The sequence below is a fragment of the Myotis nattereri genome (genome assembly GCF_964212035.1).
Source record: "Myotis nattereri genome assembly, chromosome: 1".
In the NCBI taxonomy this organism is placed as follows: domain Eukaryota; kingdom Metazoa; phylum Chordata; class Mammalia; order Chiroptera; family Vespertilionidae; genus Myotis; species Myotis nattereri.
The window spans coordinates 163,957,661-163,983,758 of NC_138075.1; the positions used below are offsets into that span (position 1 = coordinate 163,957,661).

Below are 26,098 nucleotides of genomic sequence, written 5' to 3' on the forward strand. Positions count from 1 at the left end.
ACTGGATATGAGTAGCATGTCTCATGTTAAATGGGGGTAGATTTCATAAGTTGATTTATGCTGAACTGAAAAATAATTTGATTTGGTGATGGAAGGATGGAGTTTGTGGGGTGGGAATGGCATTCTGAGATGGTTTGGCGATGATAGGGAGTTAGGAACGTAAGGGAGCATGATGCAGGCTTGCCTTATAAGGATGGAAATAAAAGATTGATACATGGTGGCAAAGGAAAACTCTGAAAGGGTGGGCATATGGGCCAATGAGGTTAGAATGTTGACTGATAACCACATTCTGGGAATTGAGATGGATTTGCTTCTGTTCTGAGGGCGGATTTCTCTGTGCTAGTTTTGGGCACTGGCAAGTGGAAGATATAATAGGGTTAAGGCTTTTTTCTCTGAGGAATGAGATCCATCATGTAAAAATATTTATTAATGAATAAAATATATTGAACGATTGACAACAGCTTCTTTGGAAATGTCATGGGTAATTCTTCAAAAATGTTTCCTGTGGCCCAGCCAGTGTGGCGCAGTGGTTGAGCATCAACCTATAAATCAGGAGGTCATGGTTCAATTGCTGGTCAGGGCACATGCCTGGGTTGCAGACTTGATCCCCAGTGTGGGGCATGCAGGAGGCAACTGATCAATGATTCTTTCTCATCATTGATGTTTCTATCTTTCTCCCTGTCCCTTTCTCTCTGAAATCAATAAAAAATATTTTTAAAAATGTTTCCCGGGTTTTCTAAATATTCTATGATAAGGATACCTTACTTTTGAAATCAGAAAAAAAGTTAACATTTATTTTCCCTGAAAATACAGTTTTTAAGTAGGAATTGTTTGGTCTAAGCCAGCTGTGGGCAAACTACGGCCGGCGGGCCAGATCCGGCCTGTTTTGAAATGAATAAAACTAAAAAAAAAAAAAAAGACCGTACCCTTTTATGTAATGATGTTTACTTTGAATTTATATTAGTTCACACAAACACTCCATCCATGCTTTTGTTCCGGCCCTCGGGTCCAGTTTAAGAACCCATTGTGGCCCTCGAGTCAAAAAGTTTGCCCACCCCTGGTCTAAGCGATAGGAGCAGGCATTGTCTAATCAGAAAGGAAATCCACTGGGAAGAAATAAGCTGGCTATGGGACTAGAAGGACGGTAGAAGACCCAGGAGATCTCAGAGGTCTCAAGGGCAGCCTCAGGCTGGGCTGCAATCAATGAACTGCAGGTGGTTTTCTTTGTCGTTTACCGGCTTCTCAGTAACATCCAGGGAGCTTCTGATTGGCCAAATTCCCACTATGCACTTGGCCTGGTAAGGTGAGGGTAGGACCTGGCACCTAATTCGCAGGGCTAGCTATTTCCAAAAAGGGGGGGGGGGGGGAGAAAAAGAAAAAGAAGAAAACCCAATGCCTGCTTTGCAATATTTTGGAAAAGATAGAATTCATTTTATTACATAAGTAATTATAATTGATTTTTTAAAGTGAAACTGTGTTCTACATATGCTTGCTTAATCCTATTTGTGAGACAGATGCACTTTCTTTTTATGTTCTTCCTGGGGCCCTGAAACCTGGTCTTTTTCACTGGGTATGTGTGGGCATAGGGCAGGGGGGCATGAGGGTGGTACTGATTTGGGGGAGCAGTATTTTTAGAGAAATACAACATTTTAATTTCAACTAAGGAATGGTAGGCGCAATATTTAATTCATTAAATAGAACAAAAATACGCTTTTATATTATGACCAATTTTTAAAAAGGTTTTAATCAAGGTTCTTTGATTTGCCCACTTCAAAGTAGCCAACGCCAAAAGGGGGTGTGATGGAAGAACTCCATCTAAGAACCTCAGGCACAGGGTCCTCTCGGAGAAATCCTGAAGTAGACAGAAGGCCCTGGCAGGTGCAAAGTACACACCATTTAGGGCCACACCCGCACCAGCTGCTGCTGCTTCTCTCTGCACCCGCGCTTCCTTCCTCTTTCGCAGAGTGAGCCTGCTGGCTCCCCCCTGGAAACACAGGCCCCCAGCTTTCCTAAGAACATCACCTCCACTGCAGCCACACGCAGGGACTGCTTTGTTGCTGAATCCCAGCTGCCGTGAGACTCTCTCAGGCTGGCCCTGCTCCATGTCTCCAGGCCTGTCAACCATGACTACTAAGGGGCTGGAGGTCGGGGAGCACTTTGAGTGAGAAGTCTGAGAGAAAGGGGTGGGTAAGTCTGGCCAGAGAGTGCTAAAGCACCCCCCCCCTATTGTTTAAGAGAGACGGGAACAGTTGGGAGAGGGGGGAGGGGAAAGTAGAAAAAGAAGTGATGCTGAGAGAAACGTGGAAACACTGGTGGTTTTTCACGAGAAAACCAAAGGGTTGGGGGAGAACATCAGAAGGAAAGTGTTAAAGTCATCATAAAGCTGCATGAAACGGAAAACCTTCTCACGGTGCCTTCACCAGGCCAGGTCTCTCCTGAGGGGAAGTCCTGAGATCGGCTTAGGTCTGCCTCGCAGCGATGTCATGAAGGCCTGGGTTTTCTGTCCATTTTCTCACTCGGTCATTATTGGTCTGGTCTTTATGGTGAGGTTGTAGAGGATTCAGGCGTCACATCTAAACACAATTCAACCCAAGGCCAAAACGAAACCATCTCTCAGAAGTGAGGAAACCCCAGCTGAATCTCCTCATGGCTCACTGGCCATGTTTGGGTCACATGCCCATTTCTGAACCAAACTTTGGCAAGAGCCATTCACCTCCTGGAGCCGGCCCTGGGCTGGTTTTCCCAAAGCATATGGCTGTTAAAAGAGTGGGGGACACTGAAATAGCACGGGGTTCTGAGAGGAAGGAGGTGCATAGGCAACATGGAGTGCTGGCTACAGAGAAGGAAAAGAAGAATATAGGACTAGAGGAGCAAGAGAGACGGTGAGAGAGAGAGAGGGTGGGGGAGGGGGGGAGAAGGGAGGCAGACAGACAAGCTCATTAAACTTGATGTCTTAGGTTAAAATGCTGTTGTCATATCTTGCTGTTCAGCCAGGTAACTATTAGAAGAACATGCTTTACCTGTTCTTACTGCCAGTTGCCAGGCTGATGAGCTTTTGAATAAACTTATTAACCATTTTTCAATCTTGGAATTATAAAGGAAATAGCCAAAACAGTCTCCAGGGAGAAAATTACTTTTTTTTCCTTAAACTAGACCAGAATTTATGGAGTCATGAAGGAGTTGTGATGAAATAAATATAATGATTGCCTTTGTTTATAATTTTAATCTTTGTAATTGTAAAAGCAACATAACTACATTAAAAACAAACAAACCCTGGAAACCAGAAACATGAAACTAAAATCACCCACAATCACATGATCTAACAACTGCTATTATTTGTCAAGAATTAACTCCATATAATTGCTTATGAATTTATAGAGTGATTTATTTTTCAAAACATGTATATCATGTACATGGTACAAAATTTGAAAACAAGCTAAAGGGTATATTAAAAAATAAAGCATGTCTCCTTCCCATCTATATCTCTAGGTAGGCTACCCATTATCAGAAAATAATCTACACTAATAAAAGAGAAACATGCAAATTGGTGTCACTCCGCTACCCTTCCCATTGGCTAATCAGGGTGATATGCAAATTAACTGCCAGCCAAGATGGCGGCCGGCAGCCACGCAGCTTGAAGAGAACATGAGGCTTGCTTGTTTCAGTGACAGAGGACTCCAACGTTCCCCGACTGCCGCTTTCGGCCTCTGAGCTTGCAGTTTGAAACATTTTTACAAATATAGAAGCTAAACAAAACCCCAGAAACCTGCTTTCAGCCAGCTGGGATCTCAGAGCTGGAGTTGAAACAGTGTTTCAATTATAGAACGCAAACAAACCAGATACCTGCTTTCAGCAGCCGAGGCCTAAGAGCTGGAGCCAAGCCTCAGAGCTAAAGCTGGCCCAGAATAAAAAAAGAAAAAGAAAAAAAGGAGGGGTTGGGAGCTTCAGTCACCCGCCAGCCTGAAAACAGCCCTCAACCCCTCACCCAGACTGGCCAGGCACCCCAGTGGGGACCCCCACCCTGAAGGGTGTGTGACCAGCTGCAAACAGCCATCATCCCCTCACCCAGGCTGGCCAGGCACCCCAGTGGGGACCCCCACCCTGATCCAGGACACCCTTCAGGGCAAACCAGCCGGCCCCCACCCGTGCACGAGGTCTCTATACTATATAGTAAAAGGGTAATATGTCTCCCAGCACTGGGATCAGTGGGGCCACGAGGCCTCCCGGCACCAGGATCAGCATGACAGGGGGCAGCGCCCAAACCCCCTGATTGCCCTACGGCTCTGTGTGTGACAGGGGGCGGGGCCACAACCTCCCTATCCGCCCTGCTCTGTTTGTGACAGGGGAAGGCACCCTAACCCCCTGATCAGCCCTGCTCTGTGCCTGACAGGGGGGAGCTCCCCAACCCCCTGATCGCCCTGTGGCTCTGTGTGTGACAGGGTGCTGCGCCCCAACCACCTCCGCCCGCCCCCCCCCCCCATGGGCCCTGCTCTGTGTGTGATGGGGTAGAGCCATAACCTCCCCATCGGCCCTGCCCTGAGTGTGAGAGTGGTGGCGCCCCAACCCCCTGATCGGCCCTGCTCTGTGGGTGATAAAGGGCGGTGTCCCAACTGCCCCCCCCCCCCCCCACAGGCCCTGTTCTGTGTGTGACAGGGTAGAGCCATAACCTCCCCATCGTCCCTGCTCTGAGTGTGACAGGGTGCAGTGCCCCAACCCCCTGATGGGCCCTGCTCTGTGTGTGACAGGGGGTGGTGCCCCAACTCCCCTATCGGCCCTACTCTGTGAGTGACAGGGGGGAGCTCCTCAACCCCCTGATGGGCCATGCTCTGTGCATGACAGGGGGGAGCTCCCCAACCCCCTGATCAACCCTGCTCTGTGCGTGACAGGGGGCAGCGCCCCAATCTCCCCATCGACCCTGCCTTGAGTGTGACAGGGGGCGGTGCCCCAACCCCCCAATCAGCCCTACCCTGAGAGTGACTGAGGGTGGCATCGCAACCTCCTGATCCGCCCTGCTCTGTGCATGACAGGGGGCGGCGCCCCAACTCCCCAATCGGCCCTGCTCTGAGCCTGACCAGGGGCTGCACCTAGGGATTGGGCCTGCCCTCTGCCACCCGGGAGCAGGCCTAAGGCAGCAGGTCGTTATCTCCCGAGGGGTCCCAGACTGCGAGAGGGCACAGGCCGGACTGAGGGACCCCCCGTCCCTCCTGAGTCCACAAATTTTTGTGCACCAGGCCTCTAGTCTATATATATAAAAGTCTAAGTGACCATTATGACTGGCCTACTGACCGGTAGCTATGATGCCCACTGACCACCAGGGGGTAGATGCTCAACGCAGGAGCTGCCCCTGGTGGTTAGTGTGCTCCCACAGCCAACCTCCTGAGGCCAGCCAACCTCCCGCGGTCCCTCCTCCAGCTGGCCAGCCCTTATTGGTCCTGATTGGGACTGGGCTAGACGCCCCGATCAGCCCTGATCGCTGGCCAGGCCGAGTGACCCCACCCATGCACGAATTTGTGTACCAGGCCTCTAGTGTGTAAATAAATTTTCCAATCTCTCTTTTTTTAAAAAATATATTTTATTGATTTTTTTACTGAGAGGAAGGCAGAGGGATAGAGAGTTAGAAACATCGATGAGAGAGAAATATCAATCAGCTGCCTCCTGCACACCCCCCACTGGGGATGTGCCCGCAACCAAGGTACATGCCCCTGACCAGAATCGAACCTGGGACCCTTCAGTCCGCAGGCCAACGCTCTATCCCCTGAGCCAAACCGGTCAGGGCTCCAATCTCTTTTGCCAGCATGCTTGTTTTACAAAATGGTAGCCTACTGTATATACTGTTTTGCATCATGATTTTTTTCACTTAACAATATTACTTTGAGATAATTCCATACACAGTGTCTTTAAAATTTGTCTTTAGCATGTATTCACACATTGCCACATCTCTTTATAATCATTATCCTTAACGTCTGTAAAAGGTCTGAGTAAATGATTCACCCATTCCTTTAGTAAGTATTTACCAAGCACCTGCCACATAAGTAGGATCCTAGTGATTCTAAGATTAAAAGGAGGTGGACCACACCCTTGAAGGAGTCACAACAGAGAAGAAGGGCAGGTAAACAAGTAATTACAGGTAGTCTCCCAATGCCAAAATGGAAGACTGTAGGAGATGTTGAGGGAACAAATGAGGTAGCTTTGAAAACACTGATTAAAGTCTAGAAGGGAGAGGAGGCAGCTCAGAGAAAAAAGGCAGGGAGAGTGTTTAAGGCAGAGACCAGGAATGATATGCACAGAGACACAGAAACTCGAAGTAACACTGTGTCCAGGTGGCTACAAGGAGCTGGGTAGAGTCCCTACTCTAGGATTTTTAAGTTGTGACTAAGTCTTCAATATAAATAATGCCATGATGTACAACTTGCAGTATATAACTTTTCCAGAGCTGGAAGTATTTCTTTGGCTTGATTCCCAGAAGTGGGACTGCTGAGTCAAAATGTAGGAGCCCTCTAACCTGTAACTTATACTCCCAATGCTTTCCAAACGGACGGTACCATTTCATGACACCAGTAGTGTATGAGCAAGCCAGGACTCATGATCTTTATATCTCTATCTTTAATTTGTTTTCATGTTTATTTCTCTGGTACCAGAAAGTTTAATTTTTACCATATATTGTTTACTATTTGATTTCTTTGTAGGTGGCTTGTTTTCTGTTTGTATTCAATTGCTGGGACTCTATAGTTTACTTCAGCTGTATGAGCCCCACTTATAAGATAGATAGATATTCAGACTTTTAAAAATGTTTGCTGTCAATATTTTTTCTCTGGTTTAGGTTGCCTTTTAAACAATGTTTGACACATAGAAGTTTTATTGTCCAGTCATATCTATTATCATTTCCTTCTTTTGCTTCCATGAGAAATACTTCTAGCCAGAAGTTTACACAATAATTCTATTTTCTTCTGGTTTGCTTTAGAAAATATATTGAACGCATTATTCCTCCTAGAACTTACTCTTGATGTATGAAACAAGGATTCAACTAGTTCCCCTCCTTCTCCTCTCCAAATTACCAATGAGTTATCTGAACTTTCCATTCTCTGTTGATTTTTTATTTCAAAAATAAATCCTGCTTAGGGATCAACTCAGTCATCGACTGGACCTAATTTCTGGTCCTTTTCTAAGTTGTGTCACATCAACTTAAGACAGACCTTTGTTCTGACTTAACCAAGAATCTGCAGTAACTGCTCTATTTGTATAGGAAGAATTACACTGTAGCACAAATAGGCTTATGTAAAGCTTGTTAGTGCTTTCCTGTTAATGGGGAATCTGCTGCTGAAAGCAGACCTTCCCTTTGAAGCCTACCTGATTGGTGCTAGTATGCTGTGCGTTTTGAGTGGGTGGAAGACACTTTTGAGGGAGAGTTATTTCATCCAAAAGGTTGGTTATATCATCCAAAGTTAGCCAGTGCCATAGTTCTGTGGTATTGAATGGGTATGATCTCCTGGCTCTCCCACCTTTGTGAGCCCCCTGGCTCCTACCTCTGACCTCAGTGTAGTAGCATCAATCTCTACCAAGGCCAAGCCTAACTCAAAGAGTGGTTTATTGCATGAAAACATGACGTCTTCCTCTCCAAAGCTGGACTGCAGGTCGTCAACAAGCTAGCCAGTTGTCGAGAAGAGAGAAAGGTAGTTAAGTAGGGAAAGCCATGGCAAAGGTTCTCAAACTTAAGTGCATTTAAGTATCACCTGGGGAGCCTAGGAAACATGCAGAGTGCTGCTCCCAGTACCAGGTCACCTGGAGTGGTGCTGGAAACATTTCCTCATCCCATCTCTTTCTAGCCTTTTGAAGCCTTAAAACATACCCGTTGATGTTGATACACAGTCGGAGTGGTTCTTTATTCTTGAAGGACATACTGGTACCTGCTCCCTAGCACCTGTGAGCGTGCTCCAGGGCAGAGAGCCAACACCTTCTCAAGTAGGGCTCTAAAACTACTTCCAGAGACGCGTTCTAACCCTTCCCCAGAGGCCAAAAGCTTAATGGCTCATGAGCTATATAACCGCTATTTGGGATCCTCAGATGGCCGCCCTGAAACTCCTGGATTTCTTCTTAAGAGTTAGGAACCAGTCAAGCTCCTTGGGCACTATTCCTTCTCGCTGGAGCATTTGCTGTCTGTGTTTGTGCTGCTGCAACATACAGGGCAAGGGTCCTACCCCGGATCAGGGTCACGTCTCCTTCCTGACCCCACTAGTAGGTTACAGCTCATTCTCTGGCAGGTGGGGAGAGGTTGGGTAGGAGCTACACTGAGATTCAGTAGACTTTCCTTTGCACCCCTTCCGATGCATCGTCCCCTCTGCCCCCCATTTCCCTTCGCTCTCCCCCCCCTTCCCCAGAACCCTACCTTTCCCTTTCCCTCCCACGCAGCGAAGTGGCCCGGTGTCTTCTCTCGCAGGATTACCTGGTGCTGCAGGAGAGGGTGTGAGTGTAGTTACACCCGGAGGCGGGGCTCGTCCTGGGGCAGGGGCTCACTGGATCCGACTCACCCAGCCCTCTCGCCCCGCAGTGACCCTCTCCGCCACGAGCCTCCAGAACCTGCCCGCCAGTGCGCGTGGCGGAGAGGGATCACTGTCCATCGATCTCATCGACCGCGGTCACTCCGCCAGGGCGCTCCCCATCGGCGTGTCCCCGAGCGCCCTCCCTTCTTCCTTGGAGCCTGCGCTCCTCCCCACCTACCGGCTGCAGCACCAGGGACTCGGTCCGCCAGAGAAGGGGCGGGGAAAGGGAGCGGGCGGAGCGGAGAGCGGAGGAGGCGGCGGCGCGGCCACGTGGTGCCACAGCCCCCGGAGCGGCCGAGCCCGTGCGCGCGCGCGCCTGGTGGAGGCTCGGGCGGCGGGCGGAGCTGCGGGCGGCGCGGGTGGAGGAGCCGCCGGCCCAGCGGGTGGAGCGAGCGGCGGGCGGAGCGAGGAGTGGGAGGGCGCGCGCGAGCCGGCGGGCGGGCGAACAGCTTCCCCACCAGCATCTGCGGAGGCTGCGTTTGCCTGAAGCCCGTAGACAGATCGCCGGGTAGATCGCCTGGCGGACGGACGCGGGCGCTCGCCTGGGGCCGGGTCAGCTTCGGCGAGGCTCCGGGCTCGAAGCGCGCGGCTTCCCTGCCCACTCGCTGCCTCCCGGTTCTGGCGACCGCGGCGTGCCAGGGGCTGGAGGTGCGGGAGTCGCTCTCGCCGGTCGGTCCCCGCGCGGATCAGCTCGGGCCGCCGCGCGGCGGCCCCCAGCGGCGGCCCCGAGCCCCACTCCCCGCCGGCCGCTCCGAGCACCAGCGCGCCCGGGCTCCAAACTCGGGCTGCGGGGCAAGTGCCTTCATGAGCCCAGAGGATGTCCGGGAAGCACTACAAGGGTCCTGAAGTCAGTTGTTGCATCAAATATTTCATATTTGGCTTCAATGTCATATTTTGGGTAAGTTGGCGCGCGTCGGGATTTCAACTATTTGTGGCCGATGGATTCGCGACGATCCCCCCCGGACCCCCTTCCCCCGCGTGGCTCGCTGCCTCTACTTTTCGCAGCCCCTCGGGCGCGTGCTGAAGCCGGGAGAGGGAGGCATTGCCTGCCGCCTCTCCAGCTTGCGCGCTGGAGAAACATTTCATCCTTTCTAGGAACGGGAAGCGGTAAAAAGAAAAACCGAGCCGGAGAGGGAGCACTCAGGCCTGGGGGTGGCTTTTTGAGCGACGACCAGGGGATGCAGATGAAAGAAAGGGCTCGGCAGTTTGAGAAATGAGCAACCACACGAATTAGAGGTGCTCCCGGTGGGGCATGGATGTTGGGCAGAGCGCGGTGTCATAACAGGGAGGGCCGATCGGGCAGAGCCGACCCCGAGGTCCATCTCCTAACAAGGCTCTGATTGGACCAGGGCTCGGCTCGGTGTGGCCGCGGCCGGCCGGTGCCGAGCGCGGCGCACATCTTCTTGCACCATCTCGGGCTTTGTGTCGGATGCAGATGCCGCGGTGTATGGCTCTGTAATGCGCACGTACATACCGTTTCCTGCGAGCTCGTCCCCTTCGGCTGGAAAGCGCTCCTTTCGCGTAAAGGACTGGCCAGCGGGCGCGTGCGGTGGATGGATTTATTTCTCTATGTCTGACTGTCTGGATAATGAGAGCCCCGTCAACGTTTGTTTCCGTGTGTTCGTGCCTCTCACCCTCGTCCTCCTTTTTTAAAGGAGTGACATCCGAGCGGGCCGTTTTGGGGGGAAATGGAAAGGAGAAGGGGTGCGAGACACGTTTTATTGGGGATACGGACAGAGCCGATGATTGAACGCAAGAGTGAACGCAAGATGCTCTGCTGGCGCTCCCATGTGCCGGACACCTATTGTAATGAGGCTGGGACGCCTGCTCTTTTGTTTTGTTTGGATTCCTTTCCTTCATCTCACAAACGTGTTCAGCAACCAGACAAAGCGTGCGCTAGGACCAGGGTGAAACGGTTCGAGGACCGTGCTATTTTGCCTCGCCATCCCAGCCCATCCTCACTGGGCACTCCCCCTGCCCTATGGGAAGTAAAGATGGTGGCTGTCTGGGGGGGTTCTCCAAGTTGCTGTTCTTTGTAGGTTCAGTGTGAACAAAACAATCATGCAAAGGCGCGATCAATAACAATCCACAGCTGTCAGAACACACGTTGTATTTATGCTGATTCCTTTTAATTTTGCCCATTTGCTGTAAACACATACATCTGTGAGAATAGTTATCAATACAGCTCTTTGTATTTTTTTTTCTACCACACAATTACCAGGATTTTTTTTTTATTATTTTCTATAGGAGTATCTTGCATTGGTCATACAGGTTTTGCAAAGGGAAATGGAAGGGATTGGAGACCACTCTGTGTCAGCATGCCATCTGTCCTCAGAACTGATAAAGATAATGAGGGACACGTGAATAAATATCACACGCAGTCATTCACAGGGCTTTCTTATTTTTTGCCAGCGATTCTACACTATTTCTGTTAGCGGTCACCCCCTCCCCACAAACACTGCTACAGATATATGAAGAGGAAATTATTGTCTTGCTTTGCTTTTTATTCCCCACCCTCCCCTCGCAGCTGGGAGTGTTTAAAAGTGATGGGTAGTGACATTTCTGAGTGAGGTGTTTTGATTTTATCTGAACTCTAAACTTCTTGACTTTGAGAGTCAGGGACTACGAAACTGGGACTGGACCCTATTGGGGTAGTGAGCCTGGGTCTCTGGATTGCACTTGAACACTTCCAGAAGTTGCACATTTTGTCTGCCAGGCAACAAAAAGCACCCAGGGACTCTCCCTGCAGTTTCATAGCAGGAGGTAAAAGAGAAATAAAGGGACTTGGGCCTGTTTCCCTGACAGCTTGGTATAATTCTGTACAGTGTACAGAGGCAAATTCAGTATCTTCTGTGGATTAGCATGTAGCAAAACCTGTGGAATTGTGGAGATCTTCTAAGAGTTGCAGAGTGTTAGCATTGACAGTTCTAGGATAGAGCCACATCTTTTCTGATTTTGAAGGTCTTCATCTCTGGGGGGAGTTTTATGGGAAGCCTGAAGGCAGATGTAGGCTTTGGAACTAACAGAGCTGCCCAAGGCAGAACTGTTACATAGTTGCCTTTGTTATAATGGCCCTTTGCTCACCTCTGCTTTCTGTTCCCTCTCTTCCTCCTTTCTCTGCCTAAAGCTTTCCCCTTGGATACCCCCCCCCCCCTGCTTTCTGCCTCAGAATTACCCCGTATTTTAAGTCTCCCAGGTTGTCAGTACCCTGGTCTCTAGTGGTGATCAGCAGGAAGGCAGCCCTGATAGTTGATGGAAGTAATTCAGACTATGATGTTAGAGGCTGAAGAATTGGAGTCAGTCACCTGGCAGCCTGCTTCTGTAAGCTGCACACCTGTGCTCTCTGCAGAGTCATCGTCCTCCCTGTGACGCCAGAAAGAGCAGACTCGTGCAGCTAGGAAGAAGAGATTGACAACAGAGAGCATGCTGTCCTAATCTTTCATGTTCACGCTGTGAAATGCTGGAATAAATTTGAAATACATTGAAGACATTTGGAGGTAAAATTCTGGTAAAACAAAAATTGAAAATGTAGTCGCACCGACAGAGTTTGGTTCTCTTGCTAACGACTAGTTTGACTCCTTGCTGCTCAGTTAACTGCCCTGGGTCGCAGTTTCTCAGCAGTTGAAATGAAGGAATTGGACAAGTTTTAAGGTTCTTTCTAGTTCTGGAACAGAATGAGTCCACTGAGTTCCAATATGCTGGGGAAGAAGAACAGTAGAGGCGGGTATTAATATGTGCTGAAAGTAGCATAAATTGGATGTTTGTTAAACTATTGACCTTTTCTCCTACCGAGACTTGTCTGAAGATCAATTTTATTATTCCATTTCTTCCTCAAAGTTTCTTTCATTAAAAAATCTTTTAAAAATTTCTTCTCATCTTATTCACTTTTTGGTATAGTATGTATCCCCCCCCCACCCCCATAGTCACTGTGAATCTCAAATGTAGTCCCATGAGTCATTAAATATATTTTTGTTATTAGAGTTAGAATTTCATGTACAAAATCTGAATCCTAGTATAAGACAGTTGTAATGATGTTCTGAGTAACAAAGTCAACATCTTGTACAGATTCCTTTCTCATTAGGTATCACAGGGTGGTGGTGGGGGAATCTTATTTTCCCTATTTTATATCGCAAGAACTCAAGCCTGAAGGGAATTGATGCTGTTGAGGGTGTCACCATACTAGGACATTTCTCAGAAAACCCTGAGGCCACTTAGGGGCTGGGAGGGAAGGAAAAGGGAGCTTTGTGTTACACTTGCTGCTTTTGGGTACTGAGCCCCCACGGCCCATTGCCCACCATTAATAGATATTTTGCTCTGGACCCTTTTGGATTTCTGGCTGTAATTCTGAACTCTTCCTAGGCAAGTAAATTATCTCCATAGTTTCGCTCTCTTTTGCTACATAACACAAAGCCCCCCCATACTAGTGGTTTAAAGCAGAACTTTATTGTTAACACCTGACAGCTCTGTGATTTGCCCAGCCTCATCTGGGCAATTGGCATTTTCCATCTCTCTTTCGGTTGTACTGAGATGTAGCCGGGGCTGGAGTTACCTGAAGACTCAGTTGGGGGAGGGGGATGCCTTGCTGAGCGCTTATCCTGGGTTGTTGGCTGGAGGACCTACACGCGGCTTCTTCTGGCCTCTGAGAATGGAAGAAGCTTCCAGCCGGTTAACGCTATACCTGGAACCAGCCCACTGTCACTTTCATCTAGTTCACCGGTTACCAGAGGTTCTCAACCTGTGGGTCGCGACCCCTTTGGGGGTCGAACGACCCTTTCACAGGAGTCGCCTAAGACCATCGGAAAACACATATATAATTACATATTGTTTTTGTGATTAATCACTCTGCTTTAATTATGTTCAATTTATAACAATGAAAATACATCCTGCATATCAGACATTTACATTATGATTCATAACAGTAGCAAAATTACAGTTATGAAGTAGCAACAAAAATAATTTTATGGTTGGGGGTCACCACAACATGAGGGACTGTATTAAAGGGTCGCGGCATTAGGAAGGTTGAGAACCACTGAGTTAAACCATGCATGGAGCCTGCTCAAGTTCAAGAGGGTGAAGAAAGGGATTCCATCTTTTGATGGACAGGTGTTTAGGTTGAGTGGGTTGTGGCCATCTTTGGCAAATGCAGTCTGCTGTACTGAACCTTAACTTCTCATTTATAAAGGGATGGTAACATTATCTAATGGAGCTACAAATTGAAGGAGTCAATGTGAAAATGTATTACCAAGCACAATGTCTCAATATTTAAAGAATGGTGAATATAATGCATGTTATTATCTCCAGATTTCATACGAGTCCCATCGTGGGCTTTACAGTTTCTAGGATACCTTAGCCTGGTGGTACGTTGGCATCATTCCTCCCAGGGGATGATGATGACCCTTTGGATAGAAAGGAGATGAAGGGAATGGATTCTGTAGATTTAATTTTCACTTTTCAGAAAAAAAGCCTGGTGGATCAGTGGAAGCCTTGGAAGACTTGGGAGAACTGAGTCACTTTTCTCTTCTCTTTGCTGTACAAGGATTGGAACAGCCTCGGGTACGTGAGGCCAAATTCTCTTTGATGTGCTTGCAAATACTACATTATGCCTTTAAGTGGAGGTTTATCCTGGGTTGATGGCAGAATTCTGTACCTGATTTGTTTCCACGGGGCTTAAATGCAGAGAGGAGAGAGATTTAAGGAACCTTGGGGGGGCATCAAATAGGAAGCCTTGCCTTATGATTCACTATAAATTGTAAGATGTTCTGGAATGATGATACACCAGCAGTTTATAAGTCATAATTTTTGCTTTAATTTGCTAGACATCTGTTAGCTTCGATGGCAACCATATGGGAGTCTAAATTGCCTTTTGAATTACAGGGAGATGGTAGGAAGAAAGCTAAATGTGGTTATGAAAGTGTCGTATGGGAAAAGCGAAAGAAGGGTGTACGGACCTCAGCGGGGGAAGCAACTGAAGACAGACGGGCGGGCTTGCCTGGTCTGGTGGCTCACTCCTGGGTCAGTGAGAAGGCACGGAAGCGTTCTCACTTGATGACATGCCTGGAAGGTTGAAATGAAGCCAAGGGGAAAAGTTGGAAAATCAAATAACGTTCCACCCACCATAAAACTGCCAACGGGAGCTCATTGAGGGGGATCACTCTGTCTTCATATGGCCACCGTCATAGTTGGTCCCTGGTAGAGGGTAAAAGCCACCTGTGTTTAAACAGAGCTGTATAATTGCCACGTCTTTCTTCTGAGCATCTCAAAGCATCTCACAAGCGCGTTGTGACAGGTGAAGAAGTTGGAGTACAGAGATGTGAAGTGACTTCTGAGGCGGTGAAGAACATGTCCGCGTTCGCTTTTGGAGTGTTAAGCCTCTTCCAGTGACTATAGCCCTAGCTTCTCCTGTGAAACTTATTTTAGAAGTTGCTTGCTATTTTAAAGTAAAACATCAAGTTACTTACATCTGTTCATAATGGAAAAGTGATAAAGTTTTTGCATATGCCTCAATTAACACCACCCACAAGCACAATAATGCTAGGATGAAATGTAAAGAGTATGATAGAAAAATAAACTCTTGCGTCATCTACTAAAAATTCATAAAAGAAAATTGGAGTATTAAAGACAGTGTTCTTGATTCACATGCCTCTTTCTATATTAACACTGGGGATGGCTCTCTTAAAATCTCTAACTTCCAAATCATTGTACTTCGCTGCATTATTAGGGCCTCAGTTGTAGGGACTGTGTCTCAGTCATTTTCATACGCCCAGTGTCCAGTACATTGTCTGAAACACAGTAGGTGTTTAATAAGTTCGCTGAATGAAGGAATTATGAAATCATTGGAAAGTACATAGGTGTCATCTCCTCTAACTTCCTATGCAGTGAAGCATTTCCTCTTTAACATCCCGCCAAACCTTCTAAGAAGGGATCGGTTTTCGGACCACTTTAATTATTAGAGAGTTTCATCTATCCTCAAACCAGATGTAATCTCTTTCTCTGTCATTTCTATCCTCCTAACTTACTGTTGTTTTTATTTTGAAATACTCTCACACCTATAGGAAAATTGCAAGTTGTACAATTTGTTTTTATCCAGAATCACTTGAGAAAAAGTTGCTAGTATGATGGCTATCACACCACTTTAGAGTGTAGTTTCTGTAACTCCACAGCCACAGCACGGCCATTGATACAGCACCAGTATCTAGTCCAGCGGCTCTCAACCTGTGGGTCGCGACCCCTTTGGTGGTCGAACGACCCTTTCACGGGGGTCACCTAAGACCATCCTGCATATCAGATATTTACATTCCGATTCATAACAGTAGCAACATTACAGTTACGAAGTAGCAACGAAAATAATTTTATGGTTGGGTCACAGCATGAGGAACTGTATTTAAAGGGCCAGAAGGTTGAGAACCACTGACTGGTCCTTAGGCCTCATACATGTTTCCCAGTTGTTCAATCAGGTCTTAGGAAGCAAAGGAATCCAGTTCGGAACACACATCGTATTCAGTCTTTTTAAGCTCTGTCAGCCCTTCACTGTCAGGATCTTACCATTTTTAAAGATGATAATCCAGCTATTTGGTACAATGTCCCTGAGTCTGGGCTCGCCTGCTGTCTCCTTATTCTTAGATTCAGCTGTGCGTCTTTGGCAGGAAAATTACAGAAATGATGCTGCGTTTGTACTGTTGCATCCCATCAGGTGGCCTTGATTTTTGTGTTCCCCACTGCTGGTGATGGTCACTTGATTAAAGAGCTATCTGCCAAGCTTCTCCACCAAAAAAGTTACTTACTCTTTACCCTTTTTTGGTAATTTTGTGGCAAGTTACTTTGAAACTGTAAATAGCCCATTCCTCATCAAGTGTTGGATCTATTAAGTTATTTGCATCAGCAAGAACTTATTCTTTTCTCTTTTCCCCCCCAGTGTGTTTTAAGTACACTGTTACTCTCATCACTTACTTTGATGTTCCATTTGGTCCCGGTTTGGCATCAGTGGCGGTCTTTTCAGGCAAATACTACATTATTACACATAATAATCCTCCTGTGCCCTTTAACTCCATCGTACTTTGAGTACGTCTTTGTTTTCTGGCAGAACAGGATGTTCCAAGCTCATCTTGTAGTTCACTGGTGTCATCTGTTTTGTATCAGCCATTTCTCCAAGGAGCCCTGGTTCCTTTGAGTGGAGAATAGTATTTAGAAGCCAACATCTGGTTGTTAAGTGTGCTCATTGCTAGGAGGGTATCACCACCCTGGGCTCTCTCAATGGACAGAACAATGGAATGTGTGTATGTATATACACGTCTTCACACATGCATACATGTACACCTTTGTTCCTATATTTAGTTATACATTTTAGAAACCAAAAGTTCACAGCGACACCTCAAATCCCTGTCTGATACCACAAGGTTATTTTAGGTTTTTCCTTTTCCATATGTATAACTACTTTCTTTGACAAGGAGATTCCTGGCTCTTATTACTCTTAGCAATTCACTAAGTTGATAAAGCTCCTGTATGTATCCGGTCTTCCCTTGCTGCCCTGTCCTGCACATGGCTGCCCTCCTTACCTGCTGGTGCTCCAACATGCTGTGCCACAACCCCACACCCCAGTGTGAACACCCTTCTCACTCTGACCAGGCTGTGAGCTCCGCCTCTGGGCTTCCACATCCCTCCCCTTGCCAGTCCCTGAGCAAAGGCCCGCCATGCTTGGTTCCCAATAATGGCTTCGGGACTGAGTTTTTCAGGAAGGAGAAGGGGCATGGCATAGGTTATACATGTGTCATACAAAATAAGACTAATCTCCCTTTTCCATAGCCCTTCATTATTTAAAAACTAGAGGCCTGGTGCATGAAATTCATGCATGGGTAGTGACCCTAGGTCTGGCTGGCGATCAGGGCCGATTAGGACCTTCTGACTGCTGGCCGGGGCTTTCCTTTCAGCTGCTGGCCAGGGCCTCCCTTTCCCGGTTGTGGCCTTCCTTCATTCTGTGCCGCCCCCTGGTGGTCAGTGCACGTCATAGCGAGCGATCGAACTCCTGGTCTCCTAGTCAAACTCCCGAGGGGACGATTTGCATATTAGGCTTTTATATATATAGATAGCTATTCTGTCATTCCTAAACCTGTTTTATGTCTTTGAAAGCTCTTAGTTTTCCATGTGCTTTTCATTTATTATTTCCAGAATTGCTCTTTGCCCTGGTCATGGGGCTCTGCTTGTGGTCCCATTTGGATACACCTCCATTAATGTAGCAATGACAGTGGAACACAGTGGGCTGTTACCCTCCCCTTCCCTCCCCCTCCCCCTCATTTGACCTGGAGGCAGAAGCCTCTGCTACTGCCTGTTTATCTTTGAGTAAGGTACTCTCACAAGGGAGTTCCCCACTTGCTCACCTGCAGTATGGGGAAAATAATTCCAATAGCTCGCAGAGTTGTTATCCAGTGAGATGATGCACGTGAAGGTGCTTTGTAAGAGGTAAACCTCTTAATACCGATAGTATGTAGTTATTGACCCAGGTGGCACTGCACATGCTTCCCATGCTTTCCCTGTCAGTCAGAGGACATTGTTGGCTTAAGTTGACTTTCTAGTGCAATGAAACTTTCCCCACTTTTTCTTTTCTTTTTTTTATTTGAGAGAGAGAAACATTGATTTGTTGTTTCACCCATTCATGCATTCATTGGTTGACTCCTGTATGTACCCTAACCAGGGATTGAACCCACAACCTTGGCATATGGGACGACATTCTAATCAACAGTGCTACTCAGCCAGGGCCTTCCCCTCTTTTTCAAGTGAACTTCTGTTAAACCCATCTCCCTAGGCCAGTGGTTGGCAAACTGCGGCTCGTGAGCCACATGCGGCTCTTTGGCCCCTTGAGTGTGGCTCTTCCTAAGCCTTAGGAGTGCCCTAGTTAAGTTAATAACAATGTACCTACCCATATAGTTTAAGTTTAAAAAATTTGGCTCTCAAAAGAAATTTGAATCGTTGTACTGTTGATATTTGGCTCTGTTGACTAATGAGTTTGCCAACCACTGCTCTAGTTAATTGAATTTAAAAGTATGTATTTAAACATCTAAATGTCTTATTCTGGGCCATTGGTTTTCAAATTGTGCTACGAGCAGCCTCAGGCTTCCTTGAGGTGTGCAGGGGCCTGGATGGGAGTGTCTCTGACCTCTGTTTCCCCAGAAAAGGTCAGCCCTTAGGTTTGATACTTTGGGATACCATGAGGGATTTTGCTTGGGGAAACAAAAGGGGGTCTACTGCTTAAGCAGACAATTGAAAACCACCATTCTAGCCTTCAATTGTTCTTGAATCTTGATGGTCAAGGCATGTTTAAAAAGAATTATTTCTGGTATGGAATTTTCTCTGCATGCATCCCTTTGTGCATAGCAAGTCCCTCCCACTGACTAAGGGTGACTTCCGTAGGATTAGTTGATATTTCACCCCTTTAGAGATATAGCAGCAGACGAAATAAGTTGTCTTCCTAGCAGGGGATCTGATTCAGTAGGTCAGGATGGGGCCCTGGTATTCCTGGTTTTGGTTTGTTAAATCCCCGCAGGCGATTCTGGTGCTTAGCTAGCGGAGGTGGAGAAGGCTGGCTTGTTTTTCCTGGCAGGCTGTGGCACCTCTTCCCATTGCTCTCTGAGGGGAACCTTCGCGTGGGGGAGCTGGGAGGGGGTGGTGCAGAGTTCTGACCGAAGGGTGGCTGCTTTCACCAGCTCCTGAGGCTGATGTTCTTTGCTTATGAGAAAAAAAGCAATGTGGCCCACTTTATCCCTCATGGAATTTTTTATTAATCCAAAAATGCCAGTTTATTTTTAAATCTGCAAGCAAACCTAGAAACAAAATGAGAACATCGCTGCTGAAGAGAACCACCTGAGCTGCATTTAGTACCCGAACAATTAGCATCAGAGAGGGGCAGGAGCTACTTATTACCCACAGGAGCAAGGAAGCAGCAGGCACGTGGTCCTTTTGGACTTGCCCGTCCTGCCGTCAGCGCGGTGGACTGGGCCTAAGCGCCACACAGCCAGCTGCGCTTCCTTCCAAAACCAGCCTCCGTGTCCAAGGTGCTTGCTTCGTAGCCTGCTTTTCCCCGGGGCGTCCGGGACCCTCGTTTTGGGGCTGGGAGAATGGGCATTGCTTTCTGCATCTCCACTGCAGTTTCATTGAGTGCACTGTGCGCTAATGCTGCAGTAGGGATGTTCCTTCCCTCATATATAATTTACTCTATTTTATTTTTTAATTCTCACCTGAGGATATTTTTTCAGTGATTTTTAGAGAGAGCGGAAGGGAGAGGGAGAGACACACAGAGAGAAACATCAGTGTGAGAGAGACACATCAATTGGTTGCCTCCCTCACGCCGGGACCCTTTAGTCTGCAGGCCGATGCTCTATCCACTGAGGTAAACTGTCTAGGGCTCCTCATCTATAATTTTGCAGCATTATCACTGAGAGCGGATAGTAAAGCAAATACAGGAGACCCAGTCCTGCTATTTGTCAGTTTTCTTTAGCAAGAAAAGTTCCAATATAGAATATTCAGAGTATGAACAGCGAATTTTCCTGCTATTTTCTTGATGTCTTCCTTTCCCTTACCCCCTTAAAAAATAAATTAGGTATTGGATTATGGCTGGGCTCCTAAAAGAAATACAATTTTGAATAAAAATCAAAATTATCTCTCTGAGATGTTTTACTGGGCTCAGAGTCATCATCACTATGAAACACACACACAGATAAACCCCAAATGGCATACGAACCCTGTGGTTAGCACTCTGATGTTATCTGTATGTACATAAAGGATCATTAATTGTGAAATGCAGTGTATAATTTTTTCAGTAATGTACTTACCAAGCACAACAACAAAATAGTATTTGGAAATGGGTGACAAAACACTGAAAATACACAGTGATAATCCAGAGCCTTCCAGCTACTATTTACAAGTTGGATGAGTATTACAAGGCATAGGGCTCTTCTGACTTGTTGGAAAATTTTTCTAAATTATACTTGGCACGAAGGCTCAAATTTCTAAAAATCTGGAGGGAACAGCTGGTGCTCTAATAAATATTCAGGCCAGCTATTTTAATGCTTCGTACTTAATTAAGTAGTCCCAATAAAAGGAATACCTGACTTAAGCATTTTTCAAAGTATAATGTTTTGCTTCCAACAAAAATTTCCCCCAACTGTTAATATTTCCCCTGAAGCAGCCGTAAAACTCTATTCTGCCAAGTCAGTACTGTAGTTCTGATCATGGTTGAAGCATTTAATACCAAAAATTTGTTTTCCTGTCTTAAGATAGAGTTGGATCAGTATGGCCCAGCCTCTTAACTGTTGAAGACTCCACAGTCATTGGGCTTTTGGGAAAATTCTTTTTGTTGTTATGAATCCTCACCTGAAGATATGTTTCCATTGATCTTTTAGAGAGAGTGAAAGACAGAGAGAAACACATCTATTGGTTGCCTCCTGCAAATGCCCCGACCAGGGCCGGGGCTGGGGAGGAGCCTGCAACCAAGGTACGTGCCTTGACCAGAATCAAATTTGGGACCCTTTGGTCCGCAGACTGATGCTCTATCCATTAAGCCAAATTGGTGAGGGTGGGGAAATATATATATATGTATAAAAAGAGGTAATATGCACACTAGCTGGGACACCATAACAATCGCGACTGGCTCAGGAGGAGGCTGCACGCGCAGATGAGCGGGAGGGGAATGCATGCACGGTGAGGCAAGCCACAGATGGCGCAGGCCCAGAAAAGAGACGGGGGGCCTGCCCAAGCCGTCACGGCGTGGCTGGAGCAGGCCCGAGTGGACACACTGCAGCCCACCAGCAGTCCTGCTTCTGTGCGTGAGCTGCAGAGGAAACACCTTTTCTGATCACTCTTTGGCTAAGCTCCCTGTATGCCACTCGCAGTGCTCTTGGTAACTTGGGTAATAAGAATCCAAGAAGGTCTAGGGTTTTTCACCACACTCCTTGAGGAAAAAATGAAGGTCCGCTGCTGGAGGGGCTAAGAAATGCCACATCCTGCCCTAGCCGGTTTGGCTCAGTGGATAGAGCCTTGGCCTATGGACCACAGGGTCTGGGTTCGATTCTAATCAAGGGCATCTACCTAGGTTGCAGGCTCCTCCCTGGCCAGGGCCCAGGTCAGGGCTCATGCAGGAGGCAACCAATCGAAGTGTTCCTCTCACATTGATGTATCTGTCTGTCTTTCCCTTTCTCTTCCACACTCTCTAAAAATCAATGGAAAAATAGCCTCAGGTGAAGATTAAAAAAAAAGAAAAAGAAATGTCATATCCAATGAAAGAGACATCTTGAAAATGCCTAAAGAAAGTTGTCATTTTTCCGTGGTGAAGGGACTGGAGTCAGTGTTGATGAAAACACCTTGGCAGCTGTGGTGGCCGGCAGTGGCAGCAGCAGTGGGGTCATGGGGGTGGCACCTTCCCCTGATCAGCCTGGTCACCTCCCGCAGAGGAAGGCCAGACTGTGGCTGTGGGGAGCGGGCCTAAGCCATCAGTAGGACATCCCCTGAAAGCTCCCAGACTGTGAGAGGGGGCAGACTGGGCTGAGGGCCGGCCCCCCCCCCCCCTGCAGGAATTTTGTGCACCAGGCCTCTAGTTCTTTATAAAGTACAGTATTAGAGAGTGAGAAAAGGTTCATCCTGATATGGGCTTCCTAGTGCTCCTGGGACATGTAGGCAGGCAGCAGAGTCTGGTGGGAAGGAGTTTGGACTTTGAGTATGTCTGAATTTTTACCCAGCTCCTGCCCTAGGCTTAGACAAGGTTACTCACCCTGCCATTTGTCTCTTCTTCATCTGCAAAGTGGCATTCTTAGCTATAGGGTTAATTAATGTTATTAATAGTAGTATTAAGACCTAACAACTATCTCAGAGTCATGAGGATTAGGGGAGTTAATATGTGTAAAGTACTTAGATTCTGCAAGAGGTGTTAGCAATTATTATTCTACTATGAGCCCAGTGCATGAAATTTGTGCACGGGTAGGGTCCCTAGGCCTGGCCGGTGATCAGGGCTGATCGGGGCCTTCCAGCTGCTGGCTGGGACCTCCCTTCCCCAGCTGCTGGCTGCCAGCCGGGGCCTTCCTTCATTCCTCGCCGCCCCCTGGTGGTCAGCGCATGTCATAGTGAGCATGTCATAGCGCATGTCATATCGAACTCCAGAGGGGACACTTTGCATATTAGCCTTTTATATATATGTGTTTTCCCCAACACCCATAATTTCTTTTTTCTTTTCTTTCTTTTCTTTTTTTTTTTTTTTTTTGCAGAACCCTTAAAATAATCTTACATTGTAACATATATTACTAGAGGCCTGGTGCACAAAAATTTGTGCACTGCCCGCTCCCCGGGGAAATTGGGCCTAAGCTGGCAATCAGACATCCCTCTGGCAGCCCGGGAGCCCTCGGGAGATGTCCATTTGCCAGTGGGGAGCAGGCCTAAGCTGCAGTCTGACATCCTTAGTGCTGCTGAGGAGGCGGGAGAGGCTCCCACCACCACCACTGTACTGTCAGCCATCAGCCTGGCTTGTGGCTGAGCAGAGCTCCCCCTGTGGGAGTGCACTGACCACCAGGGGGCAGCTCTTGCATTGAGCATCTGCCCCCTGGTGGTCAGTGTGTGTCATAGTGACAGGTCATTCCCAGTCTTTCTGCTGTTAGGGTCACATTGCATATTACCCTTTTATTATATAAGCTAGAGGCCTGGTGCATGGGTGGGGGCTGGCTGGTTTGCCCTTTAGGGTGGGGGTCCCCACTGGGGTGCCACTGGGGTGCCTGGCCAGCCTTGGTGAGGGGCTGATGGCTGTTTTCAGGCTGGCCACACCACCTTTAGGGTGGGGGTCCTCACTGGGGTGCCTGGCCAGTCTGGGTGAAGGGCTGAGGGCTGTTTTCAGGCTGGCCAAGCCTCCCCAGTGACAGAAGCTCCCAGCCTCTCCTTTTTTTCTGGAATTATTTACCTTCTATAATTGAAACTTTGTAGCCTGGAGTGGAGCTCAGAGCCGGCCAGGGCTTGGCTTCCTCCATCGCCAGGGGCAACCCAAGCCTCCAGCTCCGTGGCCACGGCTGGCTGAAAGCAGGTATCTGGGGTTTGTTTAGCTTCTATAATTCAAACTTTGTTGCTTTGAGTGTAGCTTAGAGCAGGCCCGGCAGGCAGGGAACCTTGGCTTCCTCCATCACTGGAGCAAGCAAGCCTCCTGCTTGTTCCAGCTCCGTGGCTGCCTTCCACCATCTTTGCTGGCAGTTAATTTGCGTATCTCGCTGATTAGTCAATGGGAGGTGTAGCAAAGGTATGGTCAATTACCATGTTTGTCTATTATTAGGCAAGATTTGTTCTCTGTAATGTTCTGCTTACATAAGTACATTCTCAAGGTAACTAAAGGGAAAAAGATCTAACATATGTTCACAATGTTCTTTACATCGAAATGAATGGCATGTGGTTCTTATCATGGACATCAATCTCTGAGTTTGCATCTATTGTTTGTTGTTAATTTTCCCATTTTTCTTTACCCAGTTCAATACACTCTTCTTCACTTTTTTTTTTTTTTTTTTTTTTTGCAAAACCAAACTGTTTCATATTAATGTTTTGTACTGGGAAGCATTTTATTAACGTTTGTTAAACCTGGATATTCTGGAAATATCTAGATGGCTGTAATTATATATTTTTAGCTTCTATGATATCATAAGTCCTATGTATTTTGGTCATTGCTTTACTCTGTGTATTTGAAATACCTTAGGTTTCAAAGGGTTTCATCAAGTCAGTGACTGTGTGAACTTCTCATTGATGCACAGCCAGGATTTTGGCTGACCTGCCTGGATCATTGACTGAGTGAGTCACCCACCTTGGTAAATGAGTGGCTGCCTGGATTCTCCCTGGGGCATTGATGAGATGCACTGAGCACTGTGCTCCTTTGACTCCACTACTGTCACCTGACACAGGAGACCTAGGTTGTCCTATTTCCAAGCATAATCTCTCTCACTGCACTCAACTCTGGGAGAAAAAGCCAGGGCATGTTAACTGAGTTGGTGCAAGGAGCCTTGTCACTCATTCTCATGCAGAAAGTGTGCAGAAGACCCCAGCCCTAGAAGGTGGAAGGATGAAGGGGAGGGCTGAGTAGAATTTCACTATAGTATTTGTTGGTAAAATGAATGATATATGTGTCATGACAGGATATTTTAGGAATATATTTAAAGTAATTTTAGCTTATCCATCACTTAAACCCCCAACATGCTGGTTTAGATTCACTCATTGATCTCACAATCCATTGATTGTTTGCAGCTGACCATTGAGAAAGCACTCAAGTTTCCTTTTTGTCCTGACCTCCTCAACCTGATTTTGGGGAGTGTCTGGAGGATAGCCACCTGATGACCTGAAGCAGTGAGGCATCTCAGAGCTCAGTCATTTGCCAACTGCCCGCATGGTTTGGGACAAACTCTTGTGCCACCCCAGAGTTCTTCAGATCTTGTTGAAGACAGAGATTCTGATTCGGTAGGTGTGAGAGAGGCCAAAGATCAGGGACCTTTAATAAGCCCCCCACCAGTAGCTGCTGGTCCACTGATCTCATTTTGAGCTGCAAGGATCTAGATCACGTCAAACTTATTTTCTTTTAAATTGACTTCATTTTTAAAGCTTAAGTACATTTCTTTTAAAAGGAAACTTGAAAAATATTACTGTTCTAATGCATACAATAACAATAATATGGCTTATTACCTTCTAGGTAGCTATTGGTGCCAGGCAGATTTTCCTTTGTTACCATGGAGACTTCGTCCCTGACTAGAACAGAGGATTAAAAGAGAGAACCGGACATGACTTTCTTATTCAGAGTTATTTAATGCTATATTCTAAAATTGTCTCCTCTAGCTCCCAGGTCGCCAGGGAATCACACTTTGGGAAACACTGCTTTTAAGTAATTCGCAGGGAGACATGCATTTATAAGCTGAAACCTATTAGTGAGATGTCTCTAGAGGTAAAGTGCTTGGGGGACGTGTTGAAATTTTTGCCTCCTCCAGGTTCTGGTTCCTGTCAGGAAAAAAGAAGGGCATCCCCCATTTCTGAAACGTTGCTAATCCCAGGCCCAGTGAGTAGTTAGCTGCATCTTAGGTATAAAAAGGAAAATCCTTCAGAAAATTATATCTCAGGCTAACAGGAAGTCAACCTTAAATACTTAGGAAATCACCCTGGCCCGTGTGGCTCACTTGATTGGAGCATCTGTGCACTGGGTGGTCTCAGGTTTGATTCCTGGTCAGGGCACATCCCTAGTTTGTGGATTCAGTGAGTCTTTCTCACATCGATATTCCGCCCCCCCCTCCTTATCCCTCCCTCCCTCTCCCTCCTTCTCTAAAATTAATATAAATAAATAAATACTTAGGAAATCTATCTCAGTGGCTTTTATTATCTGCCCCTTCCTTTCCTCTTCAAGTTAGTATTGATTATGTTCAATTTTCAAATTGAGTCCTTTCCTTTGGTGCATTTTTTAGAATAGGACACTTCATTTATGCTTTTCTATTGTAAAAACAATTCAGCAACATCAATACACCTTTCTTTAAGGAGAAGAAATTCACCACAATCCCAATAATACCTTCTTTCGGTTCAGT

At 47.0% G+C, this 26,098-nt stretch overlaps 1 protein-coding gene across 2 annotated transcripts in view; it reads left to right on the forward strand.

Moving 5' to 3' along the window:
• Window positions 1–8,895: 8,895 nt before the first annotated feature.
• TSPAN5 (tetraspanin 5) overlaps window positions 8,896–26,098 on the forward strand; it is a 180,342-nt gene continuing 163,139 nt past the window's right edge. Inside the window, exon 1 of one of the 2 annotated variants that reach the window (XM_081085768.1) lies at window positions 8,896–9,435. In XM_081085768.1, coding sequence (XP_080941894.1) covers window positions 9,355–9,435 — 81 coding nt within the window. In that variant the 5' untranslated portion in view covers window positions 8,896–9,354. The remainder of the gene's footprint in view (window positions 9,436–26,098) is intronic. The other variant, XM_081085769.1, reaches the window with a different exon arrangement.